General features: G+C 41.9%; 2 protein-coding genes across 2 annotated transcripts in view; one reads left to right on the forward strand and one right to left on the reverse strand.

Annotated features, from left to right (window-relative positions):
- Positions 1-18,112, forward strand: part of LOC137524058 (cytoplasmic phosphatidylinositol transfer protein 1-like) — a 166,491-nt gene that overhangs the window by 76,600 nt on the left and 71,779 nt on the right. The gene's annotated exons all lie outside the window — the stretch shown is intronic.
- LOC137525289 (E3 ubiquitin/ISG15 ligase TRIM25-like) overlaps positions 1-18,112 on the reverse strand; it is a 36,154-nt gene that overhangs the window by 931 nt on the left and 17,111 nt on the right. Inside the window, exon 2 of the mRNA XM_068246344.1 lies at positions 108-994. Within this exon, the coding sequence (XP_068102445.1) occupies positions 108-994 (887 nt within the window). The remainder of the gene's footprint in view (positions 1-107; positions 995-18,112) is intronic.

The following is an 18,112-nucleotide window of genomic DNA, read 5'->3' on the forward strand; positions in this document are numbered from 1 at the left end:
CCAGATCCCCTCCATCATGGAGCTGCTTATCATGTCTGTCCTCCGTGTCACACAAGTCACCTGTGTCTGATTCCTGTAAGACAGTCAGTGGATCAGTCATGTGACACAGCTCCTCAATGTGACGCATCTTCCTGGACAGCTCCGCCTTCTTTATCTCCAGCTGTCTGATGATGTCATCATAGGATTGTGACATCATCTCTGCCTGCCTCATGATGTCACTCAGGACTCTCTTCTCCAGCTCCTCCAGCCGTCTCCTGAGGTCTCTAAACAGGGCAGTGACTCTCTCTGTCTCACCAGCTGCTTTTTCTTGTGCTTTTCTCCTGCGTTCCTCCAGACTCTGGACTCTTTTCTCAGCCTCCTCTGTCTCTGCCATCAGTGTCTGCAGATCATCTCTCAGCTTCTTCTTCTTCTTCTCAGTGGCCTCCTGTAGTGTCTCCACCTGGTGTCCCCGGTGTTCTCCATCCAGTCTGCAGGACACACAGACACATGAGGCATCCTCAGTGCAGTAATACTCCAGGATCTTCTTATGGACGGAGCATTTCCTGGTCTCCGGGGAGGTGGTGGGGGCACATAAGACGTGTTCTGGTGCCTTGCTGTGGACTCTCAGGTGATTATCACACATAGAAGCGTCACACAGCAGACAGGACATAACAGCAGGTACAGGAGAATGGATACAGTAAGTACAATGGACTCCGGCCTCCTCCTGATCTGGAGTAGTCAGGAAACGCTCTGCTATGTTCCTCAGAGCAATGTTCCTGTGTAATCCAGGCCGCTCCTTGTACTCCTCTCTACATTCAGGACAGGAATAACCTGCAGACCCCTCCTGTGAGTCCAGCACACGCTCAATACAGACCCGGCAGAAGTTGTGACCACATCTCAGCATTACAGGATCTGTATAAATGGTCAGACAGAGGGGACACTCCAGCTCCTCGCTCCGATCAGCAGACGCCATCGCTGGCAGCAGGACAGGAAACCAAAGTGAAAGTCTCTGATTCTTGGAATCCAGAACAACCAGTTGCTTATTATTTGCCTGGGGGAGGGGCGACGGCAAAGCTGATATATATATATATATATATATATATATATATATATATATATATATATATATATATATATATATATATATATATATATATATATATATATATATATATATATATATATATATATTGGGTTGCAAAAGTATTCGGCCCCCTTGAAGTTTTCCACATTTTGTCATATTACTGCCACAAACATGAATCCATTTTATTGGAATTCCACATGAAAGACCAACACAAAGTGGTGTACACATGAGAAGTGGAACGAAAATCATACATAACAATAACAATAATATTTATATAGCGCTTTTCTCCCTGGGGACTCAAAGCGCTGTGACCCTGCATTATGCAGTCTCAAAGGCTAGGGAAAAGAGGTGAGTTTTTAGCCTTTTTTTAAAGCTGTCCAGAGAAGTAGCCTCTCGTACTGATTGTGGAAGTGAGTTCCATAGAGTAGGGGCTGCATAGGAAAAGGCCCGAGCACCAAATGTTAAGTGTATCCTGGGAATAACCAGCTTCATCTTGTTGGCAGAGCGGAGGGTGCGTGGAGGGGCATAAAGTTCCAATAGATCCGCTATGTATTTGGGTCCCATGTGGTGTAGAGCCTTGAATGTCAGCAGGCAGATCTTAAAATTGATTCTCCATTTTACTGGCAACCAGTGAAGAGTTTGCAGTACTGGGGTGATGTGTGAGCTGCGGGGGGCATTGGCTAGGAGTCTGGCTGCAGCATTCTGTACTAGCTGTAAGGGGCGCAGAACCTTATCTGTAGATCCGATGAACAGGGCGTTGCAGTAGTCTAGGCGGGAGGATACAAATGCATGAACCAGGACAGGTAGGTCTTCAGCTGGGATAAGGTGTTTGATTTTCGCTATATTTCTTAGATGGAAGAAGGAAGACTTGACGACAGCTGATACCTGCTGTTTGAGTTTTAGATTTCCATCCAGGATCACCCCAAGGTTTCGCACAGAGTCTTTATACTGTACAGTATCTCCCCCAATTGCTGGTTTGAGGTGGTGAGCGTTTTGAACTTTATCCATCATGTGTGGACCACCTACCACCAACACCTCTGTTTTGTCAGCGTTCAGCCTCAGCCAGCTGGTGTTCATCCAATTTTGTAAATCCACTAGACACGCATTTATGGATGCTGATACATGATTCCAAACATCTATATATATAAAATCGGATGTATGTATGTATGTGTGTGTGTGTGTGTGTGTGTATGTGCCGCGATCACTCGAAAACGGCTTGACCGATTTGAACGAAACTTGGTACACAGATCCCTTACTACCTGGGATGATATGTTCTGGGGGTCTCGCGTCCCCCCTGCACACATGGGCGGAGCTACAAACAGCAAATCAGATTTCACCCATTCAAGTCAATGGAAAAATGTAAAAGGCTGCCATTCTCAAGTAATCAAGCCAGAGTCCCCACACTTGGCACAGTTGGTCACTTGGTGACCGAGGTTACAAATCCAGGAAAAGTGGGCGGAGCATAAAACAGCCAATCAAATTTCAGCAGTTCATTTTAAATGGGAAAATGTAAACTGCAGCCATTCTTAGACTGTTAATCGCAGGGTTCTCAAACTTGACACAGTTGGTCACTGGGTGAATGCGATTAAGATTCAAGAAAATGGGTGGAGCCTACAACAGCCAATCAAATGTCACCTATTGATTTTCAAGGGGAATATTTAAACTGCTGCCATTCTTACACTGTTAATGGCAGAGGCTTAAAACTTGCTACAGTCGTCATTGGGTGACTGGGGTCCAAATTCACTAAAGGGGCGGGGCCACATACAGCCAATCAGATTTCCTTGGTGGATAAACTGCTTCCATTCACACATTTTTTTATGCCAGGAACCTGAAAGCTCACAAACTTGGTCACTGGGTGACTGTGTGTCAAGGTTACAAAAAGTGGGCAGAGCTTTTACTGGGAAAATATAAACTGCATCCATTCTTACACTGTTAATGGCAGGGTTCTCAAACTTTGCACAGTTGGTCATTGGGTAACTGAGATTAAGATTTTGGAAGGTGGGTGGAGCCTACAACAGCCAATAAAAATTCACCTTTTGATTTTCAAAGGGAATGTTTAAGCTGCTACCATTCTCTTATACTGTTAATAGCAGATGCCTCAAACCTGGTACAGTTGGTCACTGGGTGACTAGGGCCCAAACTCAGAAAGGGGGCGGAGCCACAAACAGCCAATAATATTTGTTTATTTTTAAATGGGAATATACAAAGTATTGATACCAAGGACCCCAAAGCTGATAAACTTGATAATTGAGTGACTGTATGTCAAGGTTAGAAAAAGTGGGCGGTGCCAACAACTAAATTTTTAACATGGCAGGGTTCCCAAACTTTACATTGGCCACTGGGTGACTGGGATGAATATTCAGAAATGTGGGAGGAGCCTACAACAGCCAATCAAAATTTACCTATTGATCTTCAAGGGGAATATTCACATTGCTACCATTCTTACACTGTTAATGGCAGAGGCCTCAAACCTGATACAGTCAGTCATTGGGTGACTGGGGTCCAAATTCACTAAAGGGGTGGAGCCAAAAATAGCAAATCAGATTTGTTAGATTGATTTCAGCCATTCTGTTATTGGCAGGGTTCTCAAACGTGACACAATTGGCCACTCGGTGACTGGGACTAATATTCAGGAGAGTGGGTGGAGCCTACAGCAGCCAATCAAAATTCACCTTTTGATTTTCAAGGGGAATATTGCAACTGCAGCCATTCTTACACTGTTAATGGCAGAGGCCTCAAACCTGCTACAGTCGGTCGTTAAGTGTTTGGGGTTCAAATTCAGTAAAGGGGCGGAGCCACAAACAGCCAGATTTCTTTGCTGGATAATCTGCTTCCATTGCCATAATTTTGATGCCAGGAACCCAAAAGCTCACAAACTTGGTCATTGTGTAGTGACTGTGTGTCCAGGTTACAAAAAGTGGGTGGGGTTAAAAACAGATTTTTCAGGGAAATTGTAAACTGCAGCCCTTCTTCACTGTTAATGGCAGGGTTCTCAAACTTAGCATAGCTGGTTACTGGGTGACTGGGATTAAAGAGACTCCGTAACAAAAATTGCATCCTGTTTTTTATCATCCTACAAGTTCCAAAAGCTATTCTAATGTGTTCTGGCTTACTGCAGCACTTTCTACTAACACAGTCTCTGTAATAAATCAACTTATCTCTCTCTTGTCAGACTTGTCAGCCTGTGTCTGGAAGGCTGCCAAGTTCTTCAGTGTTGTGGTTCTGCTATGAATTCCCCCCTCAGGGGGAAAGAAACACACAAATGATCTCTTGAGATTCAAAAGGAATGCTGTATACAGCCTGCTTGTGTATGAATGTATTTTCTATGTGTGGACATACTGTACATCAACCTACTTCCTGTTTTGGTGGCCATTTTGTTTGTTTATAAACAAACTTTTTAAAACTGTTTTTAACCACTTTTAATGCGGCGGGGAGCGGCGAAATTGTGACAGAGGGGAATAGGAGATGTCCCCCAACGCACTGGTATGTTTACTTTTGTGCGATTTTAACAATACAGATTCTCTTTAATGTTCAGAAAAGTGGGTGGAACCTAAAAATGCCAATCAAAAATCACATGTCGCTTTTCAAGGAGAATATTACAATTGCTGCCATTCTTGCACTGTTAATGGCACAAGCCTCAAACCTGGTACAGTTGGTCATTGGGTCACTGGGGTTCAAATTCAGAAAAGTGGACAGAGTCACAAACAGTGAATCAGATTTGTTTCATTTCATGGGAAAATACAAATTATTGATGCCAAGGACCCCAAAGTTCACAAACTTGGGCATTGAGTAGTGACTTTGTGTCCAGGTTACAAAAAGTGGGCGGAGCCAAAAACAAATTTCACTGGGAAAGTGTAAACTGCAGCCATTCTTACACTGTTTATTTCAGGGTTCCCAATCTTTGCCCAGATGGTCACTGAGTGACTGAGATTAATATTCAGGGAAGTGGGTGGAGCCTATAATAGCCAATCAAAATTCACCTGTTGATTTTCAAGTGGAATATTTCAATTGCTGCCATTTTTACACTGTTAATAGCAGATGCCTCAAACCTGCTACAGTTGGTCATTGGGTGACTGGGGATCAAATGCTGGAGAGGGGTGAAGCCACAAACAGCCAATCTGATTTGTTTAATTTCTATGGGAATATACAAATTATTGTTGCCAAGGACCCCAAATCTCACAAACTTGATCATTGAGCGTTTGAGCATTAGGGCTAGAAAGTGGGCGGAGCTAACACCAGCCAAATACATACACGGGCAACGCCAGGTCATCAATGGGTGGAGACAAATACAAATTTCACTGGGAAAATGTAAACTGCAGCTATTCTTACACTGTTAATGGCAGGGTTTTTAAACTTTGCACAGTTGGTCACTGGGTGACTGGGATTAATATTCAGAAAAGTGGGTGGAGCCTACAAAAGTGAAACTTCACCTATTGCTTTTCAAGGGGAATATTTAATTGCTGCCATTCTTGCACTGTTAATGGCACAAGCCTCAAACCTGCTACAGTTGGTTATTGGATGACTGGGGTTCAAATTCAGAAAAGGGTGTGGAGCCACAAACAATGCAAATTAATTGATACCAAACATGAAAGAATACTGAGAATTGGCTCTTGGGTGCATGAAAAGGATAAAAAACTTTATTAATATAAATCACATATATCAAACACGTATCATAGATGTAAATATCCCATAAACCCAAAATAACCCAATAAAAGAACTCCTCGCAAAAACCATCAACACCATAGGGGCTGCAGTCCCCTAGATGAAAACCAGAACCTGCACCGGATGATAGATGTGGTACCACTGTTGTTAATGAAGTTAAAGGGTCGTGCAGTTCAACCCAAACATGTGATGGGCGATGAAAAGCATACAGGTGCAAACAAAGCACGTTAATAATTGGCCTGGAACGTGGAATGGACACGAGAAGGCAAAACCATGTGTAATGCTGGCATCAATGAGCAAGGTTTGAAGCAGATGAATGGCCTATAGGCAAGCTGATGGCATGCAAATATGGTTGAAACAAACTGATGGCATGCAAAGCACATATGTAGGCATGCAGTCCCTCAATCGCAGGGTGTGAGTTGGCATGCAGTCCCTCAATCGCAGGGTGTGAGTTGGCATGCAGTCCCTCAATCGCAGGGTGTAAGTTGGCATGCAGTCCCTCAATCACAGGGTGTAAGCTGATATAAGGCAAAGGTCTTCACAGAATATAGGCACATGTGGTAGATGGTAAAAACAGTCCCCCAATCGCAGGGCATGTGCAGCTAATCATGGCAAATGGATGCATAAAGCAATGTCCCTTTATAATTACCAGGCTTGAGATGAAGCAGTCCGAAAAGCAATGTAGGTACAAACTTGCAAATTCCTTGTGCTGCCAGAAGGCTGACCCAAATAGTCCAAATGTTGGTATATGAAGGTTGGTCCAGATTGGTGCGGGTTCCAGAAGGTGTGGAGGAGAGGAGACGCTGTCAGGAAGAGCCTGACATGTTTCGCCGCACCTGGCGGCCTTATCAAAGGCAGACAGCGTTGGTATGTATATGGACGCCATAACGGCATCCATAAATACTGAAGGCGGCTGCGCGGCCCATCCCACCACGCCCCCAGTCGCATACATCATCACCTCACGCCCACAAAGTAGTGGGCGTGCGGGCAGCCGGCAAAAGGAGCGCAGATTTTTTGAGTACCTGGAGCTGTTTTGAGTGACTTTGTTCTTGCTCTACCATTCTGTGTCTCTTTTCTTTTCTTTCTCCCCTTTCCTGTCTTTCCCCCCTCTATATTAATTTTCGTCCTTTCCTCTCTTTTTCTTTCTTTTCTTTCCTCCTGGCGTTCTTGTTTCCCCATCCCCATTTTTCTCCCTCCTTCCCTTCCCTTTCCGGTTCTCTACATTTTTCTGTCTTTTTCCCTCCTGGCTTCTTTGCTCCTGTGCACGTCGAGCGACATCCTGAAGGGTCCCCTCATGTGGCCCCGTGATCCTCTCCTGTTGGATTGCTCTCTTCCTTCCCATGAGTGGCAAAACTAGTAATTTTTTGGCCTGTTATATATGTGCGGGTGAGTTTGATCACTCCCACGTAGGTGTTAATACGCCATTATTATATAGGCTGGTCTCTCTCCGCCTCTCTTATGTATATGTACATTTATGGGTTTGGTTAGGATCCGCGCTTTTGGATATGGTGTCCCTGATTTCATGGTGTTCCCATGTCTATAGCGCGAATCTATATATTACAGTGATTTACATTTCCTTCCTTCATTGCTCCCCGCGTCCTGTTATTTACCATTTCAGGCGATGGGGGAGGGTATGTTGTTTTTATTTCTACTTTCATATGCATTTTATATGCGTTTTGCATGCTGTATGCGGCGGCGCTGTCTGTGGCCACCTTGCGCTCCACTCCTCCATTGTCCCCATAGGGCTGCCCTTTCACCGACGTCATCCGCCGGCGCCATTTGATGCCGTTCTGTGATGTCAGTTGGTGGAGCGCATCTGCGCTCCTTTTGCTGGCTGCCCGCACGCCCACTACTTTGTGGGCGTGAGGTGATGATGTATGCGACTGGGGGCGTGGTGGGATGGGCCGCGCAGCCGCCTTCAGTATTTATGGATGCCGTTATGGCGTCCATATACATACCAACGCTGTCTGCCTTTGATAAGGCCGCCAGGTGCGGCGAAACATGTCAGGCTCTTCCTGACAGCGTCTCCTCTCCTCCACACCTTCTGGAACCCGCACCAATCTGGACCAACCTTCATATACCAACATTTGGACTATTTGGGTCAGCCTTCTGGCAGCACAAGGAATTTGCAAGTTTGTACCTACATTGCTTTTCGGACTGCTTCATCTCAAGCCTGGTAACTATAAAGGGACATTGCTTTATGCATCCATTTGCCATGATTAGCTGCACATGCCCTGCGATTGGGGGACTGTTTTTACCATCTACCACATGTGCCTATATTCTGTGAAGACCTTTGCCTTATATCAGCTTACACCCTGTGATTGAGGGACTGCATGCCAACTTACACCCTGCGATTGAGGGACTGCATGCCAACTCACACCCTGCGATTGAGGGACTGCATGCCAACTCACACCCTGCGATTGAGGGACTGCATGCCTACATATGTGCTTTGCATGCCATCAGTTTGTTTCAACCATATTTGCATGCCATCAGCTTGCCTATAGGCCATTCATCTGCTTCAAACCTTGCTCATTGATGCCAGCATTACACATGGTTTTGCCTTCTCGTGTCCATTCCACGTTCCAGGCCAATTATTAACGTGCTTTGTTTGCACCTGTATGCTTTTCATCGCCCATTACATGTTTGGGTTGAACTGCACGACCCTTTAACTTCATTAACAACAGTGGTACCACATCTATCATCCGGTGCAGGTTCTGGTTTTCATCTAGGGGACTGCAGCCCCTATGGTGTTGGTGGTTTTTGCGAGGAGTTCTTTTATTGGGTTATTTTGGGTTTTTTGGGTTTATGGGATATTTACATCTATGATACGTGTTTGATATATGTGATTTATATTAATAAAGTTTTGTATCCTTTTCATGCACCCAAGAGCCAATTCTCAGTATTCTTTCATGTTTGATTTTTAGTTATGTTGGCATGTGCATGATAGGGATATATATTTATGTATATATACTATGTTACTACTACTTCTACTTTAGGGTAGAGATCATTATTTTCCCAAGTGACGCTGCCCTACAGCCTTGAGGCATTTTTTACATAATTAATTGACACCAAAGACCGCAAAGCTCACAAACTTGGTCAGTGAGTAATTGTGTGTTAGAGTTAGAAAAAGTATGCAGAGCCAACACCAGCCAATTACATACCCGGGCAACGCTGGGCAATCAGCTAGTACATAATAATAATATGGTAGTATTAGCTTGTGAGCTCCTCTGAGGACAGTCAGTGACATGACTATGTACTCTGTAATGTGCTGCAGAAGATGTCAGTGCTATATAAATACATGATAATAATATGGTAGGACATTACACTATGACTATGGTGGGATTAGAGTGTGAGCTCCTCTGAGGACAGTCAGTGACATGACTATGTACTCTGTAATGTGCTGCAGAAGATGTCAGTGCTATATAAATACATAATAATAATAATAATAATATGGTAGGACATTACACTATGACTATGGTGTGATTAGAGTGTGAGCTCCTCTGAGGACAGTCAGTGACATGACTATGTACTCTGTAATGTGCTGCAGAAGATGTCAGTGCTATATAAATACATGATAATAATATGGTAGGACATTATACTATGACTATGGTGGGATTAGAGTGTGAGCTCCTCTGAGGACAGTCAGTGACGTGACTATGTACTCTGTAATGTGCTGCAGAAGATGTCAGTGCTATATAAATACATAATAATAATATGGTAGGACATTAGGCTATGACTATGGTAGGATTAGAGTGTGAGCTCCTCTGAGGACAGTCAGTGACATGACTATGTACTCTGTAATGTGCTGCAGGAGATGTCAGTGCTATATAAATACATAATAATAATATGGTAGGACATTAGACTATGACTATGGAAGGATTAGAGTGTGAGCTCCTCTGAGGACAGTCAGTGACATGACTATGTACTCTGTAATGTGCTGCAGAAGATGTCAGTGCTATATAAATACATAATAATAATATGGTAGGACATTAGACTATGACTATGGTAGGATTAGAGTGTGAGCTCCTCTGAGGACAGTCAGTGACATGACTATGCACTCTGTATTGTGCTGCAGGAGATGTCAGTGCTATATAAATACATAATAATAATATGGTAGGACATTAGACTATGACTATGGTAGGATTAGATTGTGAGCTCCTCTGAGGACAGTCAGTGACATGATTATGTACTCTGTAATGTGCTGCAGGAGATGTCACTGCTATATAAATCCATAATAATATGGTAGGACATTAGACTATGAATATGACAGGATTAGAGTGTGAGCTCCTCTGAGGACAGTTAGTGACATGACTATGTACTCTGTAATGTGCTGCAGAAGATGTCAGTGCTATATAAATACATAATAATATGGTAGGACATTAGACTATGACTATGGTAGGATTAGAGTGTGAGCTCCTCTGAGGACAGTCAGTGACATGACTATGTACTCTGTAATGTGCTGCAGAAGATGTCAGTGCTATATAAATACATAATAATAATAATAATATGGTAGGACATTACACTATGACTATGGTGGGATTAGAGTGTGAGCTCCTCTGAGGACAGTCAGTGACATGACTATGTACTCTGTAATGTGCTGCAGAAGATGTCAGTGCTATATAAATACATGATAATAATATGGTAGGACATTACACTATGACTATGGTGGGATTAGAGTGTGAGCTCCTCTGAGGACAGTCAGTGACATGACTATGTACTCTGTAATGTGCTGCAGAAGATGTCAGTGCTATATAAATACATAATAATAATAATATGGTAGGACATTACACTATGACTATGGTGGGATTAGAGTGTGAGCTCCTCTGAGGACAGTCAGTGACATGACTATGTACTCTGTAATGTGCTGCAGAAGATGTCAGTGCTATATAAATGCATGATAATAATATGGTAGGACATTATACTCTGACTATGGTAGGATTAGATTGTGAGCTCCTCTGAGGACAATCAGTGACATGACTATGTACTCTGTAATGTGCTGCAGAAGATGTCAGTGCTATATAAATACATAATAATAATATGGTAGGACATTAGGCTATGACTATGGTAGGATTAGAGTGTGAGCTCCTCTGAGGACAGTCAGTGACATGACTATGTACTCTGTAATGTGCTGCAGGAGATGTCAGTGGTATATAAATACATAATAATAATATGGTAGGACATTAGACTATGACTATGGTAGGATTAGAGTGTGAGCTCCTCTGGGGACAGTCAGTGACATGACTATGTACTCTGTAATGTGCTGCAGAAGATGTCAGTGCTATATAAATACATAATAATAATATGGTAGGAAATTAGACTATGACTATGGTAGGATTAGAGTGTGAGCTCCTCTGAGGACAGTCAGTGACATGACTATGCACTCTGTATTGTGCTGCAGGAGATGTCAGTGCTATATAAATACATAATAATAATATGGTAGGACATTAGACTATGACTATGGTAGGATTAGATTGTGAGCTCCTCTGAGGACAGTAAGTGACATGATTATGTACTCTGTAATGTGCTGCAGGAGATGTCACTGCTATATAAATCCATAATAATATGGTAGGACATTAGACTATGAATATGACAGGATTAGAGTGTGAGCTCCTCTGAGGACAGTTAGTGACATGACTATGTACTCTGTAATGTGCTGCAGAAGATGTCAATGCTATATAAATACATAATAATATGGTAGGACATTAGACTATGACTATGGTAGGATTAGAGTGTGAGCTCCTCTGAGGACAGTCAATGACATGACTATGTACTCTGTAATGTGCTGCAGAAGATGTCAGTGCTATATAAATACATAATAATAATAATATGGTAGGACATTACACTATGACTATGGTGGGATTAGAGTGTGAGCTCCTCTGAGGACAGTCAGTGACATGACTATGTACTCTGTAATGTGCTGCAGAAGATGTCAGTGCTATATAAATACATAATAATAATAATAATAATATGGTAGGACATTACACTATGACTATGGTGGGATTAGAGTGTGAGCTCCTCTGAGGACAGTCAGTGACATGACTATGTACTCTGTAATGTGCTGCAGAAGATGTCAGTGCTATATAAATACATAATAATAATATGGTAGGACATTAGACTATGACTATGGTAGGATTAGAGTGTGAGCTCCTCTGAGGACAGTCAGTGACATGACTATGTACTCTGTAATGTGCTGCAGAAGATGTCAGTGCTATATAAATACATAATAATAATAATATGGTAGGACATTACACTATGACTATGGTGGGATTAGAGTGTGAGCTCCTCTGAGGACAGTTAGTGACATGACTATGTACTCTGTAATGTGCTGCAGAAGATGTCAATGCTATATAAATACATAATAATAATATTATAGGACATTAGACTATAACTATGGTAGGATTAGATTGTGAGCTCCTCTGAGGACAGTCAGTGACATGACTATGTACTCTGTAATGTGCTGCAGAAGATGTCAGTGCTATATAAATACATAATAATAATATGGTAGGACATTAGACTATGACTATGGTAGGATTAGAGTGTGAGCTCCTCTGAGGACAGTCAGTGACATGACTATGTACTCTGTAATGTGCTGCAGAAGATGTCAGTGCTATATAAATACATAATAATAATATGGTAGGACATTAGACTATGACTATGGTAGGATTAGATTGTGAGCTCCTCTGAGGACAGTCAGTGACATGACTATGTACTCTCTAAAGTGCTGCAGAAGATGTCAGTGCTATATAAATACATAATAATAATAATATTATAGGACATTAGACTATGACTATGGTAGGATTAGATTGTGAGCTCCTCTGAGGACAGTCAGTGACATGACTATGTACTCTGTAATGTGCTGCAGAAGGTGTCAGTGCTACATAAATACATAATAATAATATAGTAGGACATTAGACTAGGACTATGGTGGGATTAGATTGTGAGCTCCTCTGAGGACAGTCAGTGACATGACTATGTACTCTGTAATGTGCTGCAGGAGATGTCAGTGCTATATAAATACATAATAATAATATAGTAGGACATTACACTATGACTATGGTAGGATTAGAGTGTGAGCTCCTCTGAGGACAGTCAGTGACATTATTATTATTATTATTATTTATTTATATAGCGCCAACATATTCCGCAGCGCTTTACAAAGCACAATAAGACGACAAGGGGAACATAGATACAACTAACAAATATACAGCAGAGTTCCAAGCAGCACAAATATTGTTACAAAGACAGTAAACATTAGGAGGATGACCCTGCCCTTGCGAGCTTACAATCTAATGGGTAGTGGGGGACACACTAGGTAAGGGGGTGGAGGATGGATGAGGCAGTGATTCTTTGCCTCTGATTACATTGTGACAAATAAGTAAATAAAGGGCTATAGAATGTTATAAGCTTGTCTGAAAAGGTGTGTTTTAAGAGTGCGTTTGAAGATGTCCAGGTTTGGAGCATGACGTACAGGCTGTGGAAGAGAGTTCCAGATAAGGGCTGATGCTCGTGTAAAGTCCTGGATGCGAGCATGAGAGGAGGTGATCAGCTTAGAGGCCAGGAGAATTTCTTGGGAGGAGCGAAGGTTGCGAGAGGGACAATATCTTGAGATTAGTGAGGAGATGTATGGAGGAGACAACTCGTGGAGGGCTTTGTATGTTAGAGTCAGGAGTTTGAACTGGATCCTCTGGGTAATGGGTAACCAGTGGAGAGAACGGCACAGTGGGGCTGCATCGGAAGAGCGTGTGACATGACTATGTACTCTGTAATGTGCTGCAGGAGATGTCAGTGCTATATAAATACATAATAATAATATGGTAGGACATTAGACTATGACTATGGTAGGATTAGAGTGTGAGCCCCTCTGAGGACAGTCAGTGACATGTCTATGTACTCTGTAAAGTGCTGCAGAAAATGTCAGTGCTATATAAATACATAATAATAATATGGTAGGACATTAGACTATGACTATGGTAGGATTAGAGTGTGAGCTCCTCTGAGGACAGTCAGTGACATGACTATGTACTATGTAATGTGCTGCAGGAGATGTCACTGCTATATAAATACATAATAATAATATGGTAGGACATTACACTATGGCTATGGTAGGATTAGAGTGTGAGCCCCTCTGAGGACAATCAGTGACATGACTATGTACTATGTAATGTGCTGCAGGAGATGTCACTGCTATATAAATACATAATAATAATATGGTAGGACATTAGACTATGACTATGGTAGGATTAGAGTGTGAGCTCCTCTGAGGACAGTCAGTGACATGACTATGTACTATGTAATGTGCTGCAGGAGATGTCACTGCTATATAAATACATAATAATAATATGGTAGGACATTACACTATGGCTATGGTAGGATTAGAGTGTGAGCTCCTCTGAGGACAGTCAGTGACATGACTATGTACTCTGTAATATGTTGCAGAAGATGTCAGTGCTATATAAATACATAATAATAATATGGTAGGACATTGACTATGACTATGGTAGGATTAGAGTGTGAGCTCCTCTGAGGACAGTCAGTGACATGACTATGTACTCTGTAATGTGCTGCAGGAGATGTCACTGCTATATAAATACATAATAAGAATATGGTAGGACATTAGACTATGACTATGGTAGGATTAGAGTGTGAGCTCCTCTGAGGACAGTCAGTGACATGACTATGTACTCTGTAATATGCTGCAGAAGATGTCAGTGCTATATAAATACATAATAATAATATGGTAGGACATTGACTATGACTATGGTAGGATTAGAGTGTGAGCTCCTCTGAGGACAGTCAGTGACATGACTATGTACTCTGTAATGTGCTGCAGGAGATGTCACTGCTATATAAATACATAATAATAATATGGTAGGACATTAGACTATGACTATGGTAGGATTAGAGTGTGAGCTCCTCTGAGGACAGTCAGTGACATGACTATGTACTCTGTAATGTGCTGCAGAAGATGTCAGTGCTATATAAATACATAATAATAATATGGTAGGACATTAGACTATGACTATGGTAGGATTAGATTGTGAGCTCCTCTGAGGACAGTCAGTGACATGACTATGTACTCTGTAATGTGCTGCAGAAGATGTCAGTGCTATATAAATCCATAATAATAATAATATTATAGGACATTAGACTATGACTATGGTAGGATTAGAGTGTGAGCTCCTCTGAGGACAGTCAGTGACATGACTATGTACTCTGTAATGTGCTGCAGAAGATGTCAGTGCTATATAAATACATAATAATAATATGGTAGGACATTAGACTAGGACTATGGTAGGATTAGAGTGTGAGCTCCCCTGAGGACAGTCAGTGACATGACTATGTACTCTGTAATGTGCTGCAGGAGATGTCAGTGCTATATAAATCCATAATAATAATATGGTAGGACATTAGACTATGACTATGGTAGGATTAGAGTGTGAGCTCCTCTGAGGACAATCAGTGACATGACTATGTACTCTGTAATGTGCTGCAGAAGATGTCAGTGCTATATAAATACATAGTAATAATATGGTAGGACATTACACTATGACTATGGTGGGATTAGAGTGTGAGCTCCTCTGAGGACAGTCAGTGACATGACTATGTACTCTGTAATGTGCTGCAGAAGATGTCAGTGCTATATAAATCCATAATAATAATAATATTATAGGACATTAGACTATGACTATGGTAGGATTAGAGTGTGAGCTCCTCTGAGGACAGTCAGTGACATGACTATGTACTCTGTAATGTGCTGCAGAAGATGTCAGTGCTATATAAATACATAATAATAATATGGTAGGACATTAGACTAGGACTATGGTAGGATTAGAGTGTGAGCTCCCCTGAGGACAGTCAGTGACATGACTATGTACTCTGTAATGTGCTGCAGGAGATGTCAGTGCTATATAAATCCATAATAATAATATGGTAGGACATTAGACTATGACTATGGTAGGATTAGAGTGTGAGCTCCTCTGAGGACAATCAGTGACATGACTATGTACTCTGTAATGTGCTGCAGAAGATGTCAGTGCTATATAAATACATAGTAATAATATGGTAGGACATTACACTATGACTATGGTGGGATTAGAGTGTGAGCTCCTCTGAGGACAGTCAGTGACATGACTATGTACTCTGTAATGTGCTGCAGAAGATGTCAGTGCTATATAAATCCATAATAATAATAATATTATAGGACATTAGACTATGACTATGGTAGGATTAGAGTGTGAGCTCCTCTGAGGACAGTCAGTGACATGACTATGTACTCTGTAATGTGCTGCAGAAGATGTCAGTGCTATATAAATACATAACAATAATATGGTAGGACATTAGACTAGGACTATGGTAGGATTAGAGTGTGAGCTCCCCTGAGGACAGTCAGTGACATGACTATGTACTCTGTAATGTGCTGCAGGAGATTTCAGTGCTATATAAATCCATAATAATAATATGGTAGGACATTAGACTATGACTATGGTAGGATTAGAGTGTGAGCTCCTCTGAGGACAATCAGTGACATGACTATGTACTCTGTAATGTGCTGCAGAAGATGTCAGTGCTATATAAATACATAGTAATAATATGGTAGGACATTACACTATGACTATGGTGGGATTAGAGTGTGAGCTCCTCTGAGGACAGTCAGTGACATGACTATGTACTCTGTAATGTGCTGCAGAAGATGTCAGTGCTATATAAATCCATAATAATAATAATATTATAGGACATTAGACTATGGCTATGGTAGGATTAGATGCAGGCCACTCCCCCGCCTGCTGCGTGACGTCACTCACGTGCCGCTCTGTTGTCCCTCTCCCCCCCAGCATGACAACAGAACGCCTTGTCAGTTACACAAGTGACACACGTCTGTACAGTCCCCCCCAGCATTGTCACCTAAGCGGAATGGGTCTTGATCCTGGACAGGCGACATCAGTCACAGGTGTGTACGCAGCTTAACAACAACCCATACGTACTAAGAGCAGTGCGAACTAATCAGGCTGGATCAATTCAATAGAAACACGTGTAATACCTTTATAGTCAACTTTAAAAAGTACTCTTAAGCCCCTTCTCCACCATTCAATTCCAGGCGCGATCGATCAAATTTAATTGGATCGAATCCAATTAGATCGATTAAATCCGATATGTCCGATCGGGATTCGATCAATCGTGTGATCGATTATGGCTATTGTTTAATGCAAATCGATCACATGATCAATTCGGATTTAATCGATCTAATTGAATTCAATCCAATCGAATTTGATAGATCGCCTCTGGAATTGAATGGTGTAGAGGGAGCTTTATGCATATAAAGTAGCTGCAGGGAGAAAGTGCTGGTGCTCAAAGATACATACAATTGATTCATGAAATGTTACTGCACTAAGCTGGGCGGGTTAAACCGGAGAGCGCACGCTGCTATCAGTGTACTGTGCGTTCTTAAAGAGAAACTCCAACCAAGAATTGAACTTCATCTCAATCAGTAGCTGATACCCCCTTTTACATGAGACATCTTTTCCTTTTCACAAAAAGTGGTACTCCTGGCAGTTTCCTGTCTGTGAACCTTGTTGCATTGTGGGGAATAGCTGTTTACAGCTGTTTCCAACTGCCAAAAAAGCATGCAGCAGCTACATCACCTGCCAGCAGTAAAAATGTCACCATGTGATAAATGTCAGAATGTAAATCGGGGACAGTAGAGATTTTACAATGAGCAAACACTGACTAAATCATCTATACATAATTATTGTAAAAATGAAGCACTTTTTTTATTACATTATTTTCACTGGAGTTCCTCTTTAAACGACGTGTTCTCCTTGAAGTACAGTGCAATGGTATGTAGCACAACCGTGATACTTTACTTGCGGCTTAGCGCATTAACATGTCATGGATCAACCTCAATATCCTTTAAAGAGACTCCGTAACAAAAATTGCATCCTGTTTTTTATCATCCTACAAGTTCCAAAAGCTATTCTAATGTGCTCTGGCTTACTGCAGCACGTTCTACTATCACCATCTCTGTAATAAATCAACTTATCTCTCTCTTGTCAGACTTGTCAGCCTGTGTCTGGAAGGCTGCCAAGTTCTTCAGTGTTGTGGTCCTGCTATGAATTCCCCCTTCCAGGCCCCTCTGTGCACACTGCCTGTGTATTATTTAGATTAGAGCAGCTTCTCTCTTCTCTGTTATCTTTTACAAGCTGGATAAATCGTCCTCTGAGCTGGCTGGGCTTTCACATACTGAGGAATTACAAACAAGGGCAAAGCTGTTTGCAGGAAGAAATGAGCAGCCTGAAACTTCAGTGCATGAGAGATGCAGGGGGAAAGAAACACACAAATGATCTCTTGAGATTCAAAAGGAAGGCTGTATACAGCCTGCTTGTGTATGGA

Source organism: Hyperolius riggenbachi, chromosome 7 (genome assembly GCF_040937935.1).
Source record: "Hyperolius riggenbachi isolate aHypRig1 chromosome 7, aHypRig1.pri, whole genome shotgun sequence".
NCBI classification, from domain to species: domain Eukaryota; kingdom Metazoa; phylum Chordata; class Amphibia; order Anura; family Hyperoliidae; genus Hyperolius; species Hyperolius riggenbachi.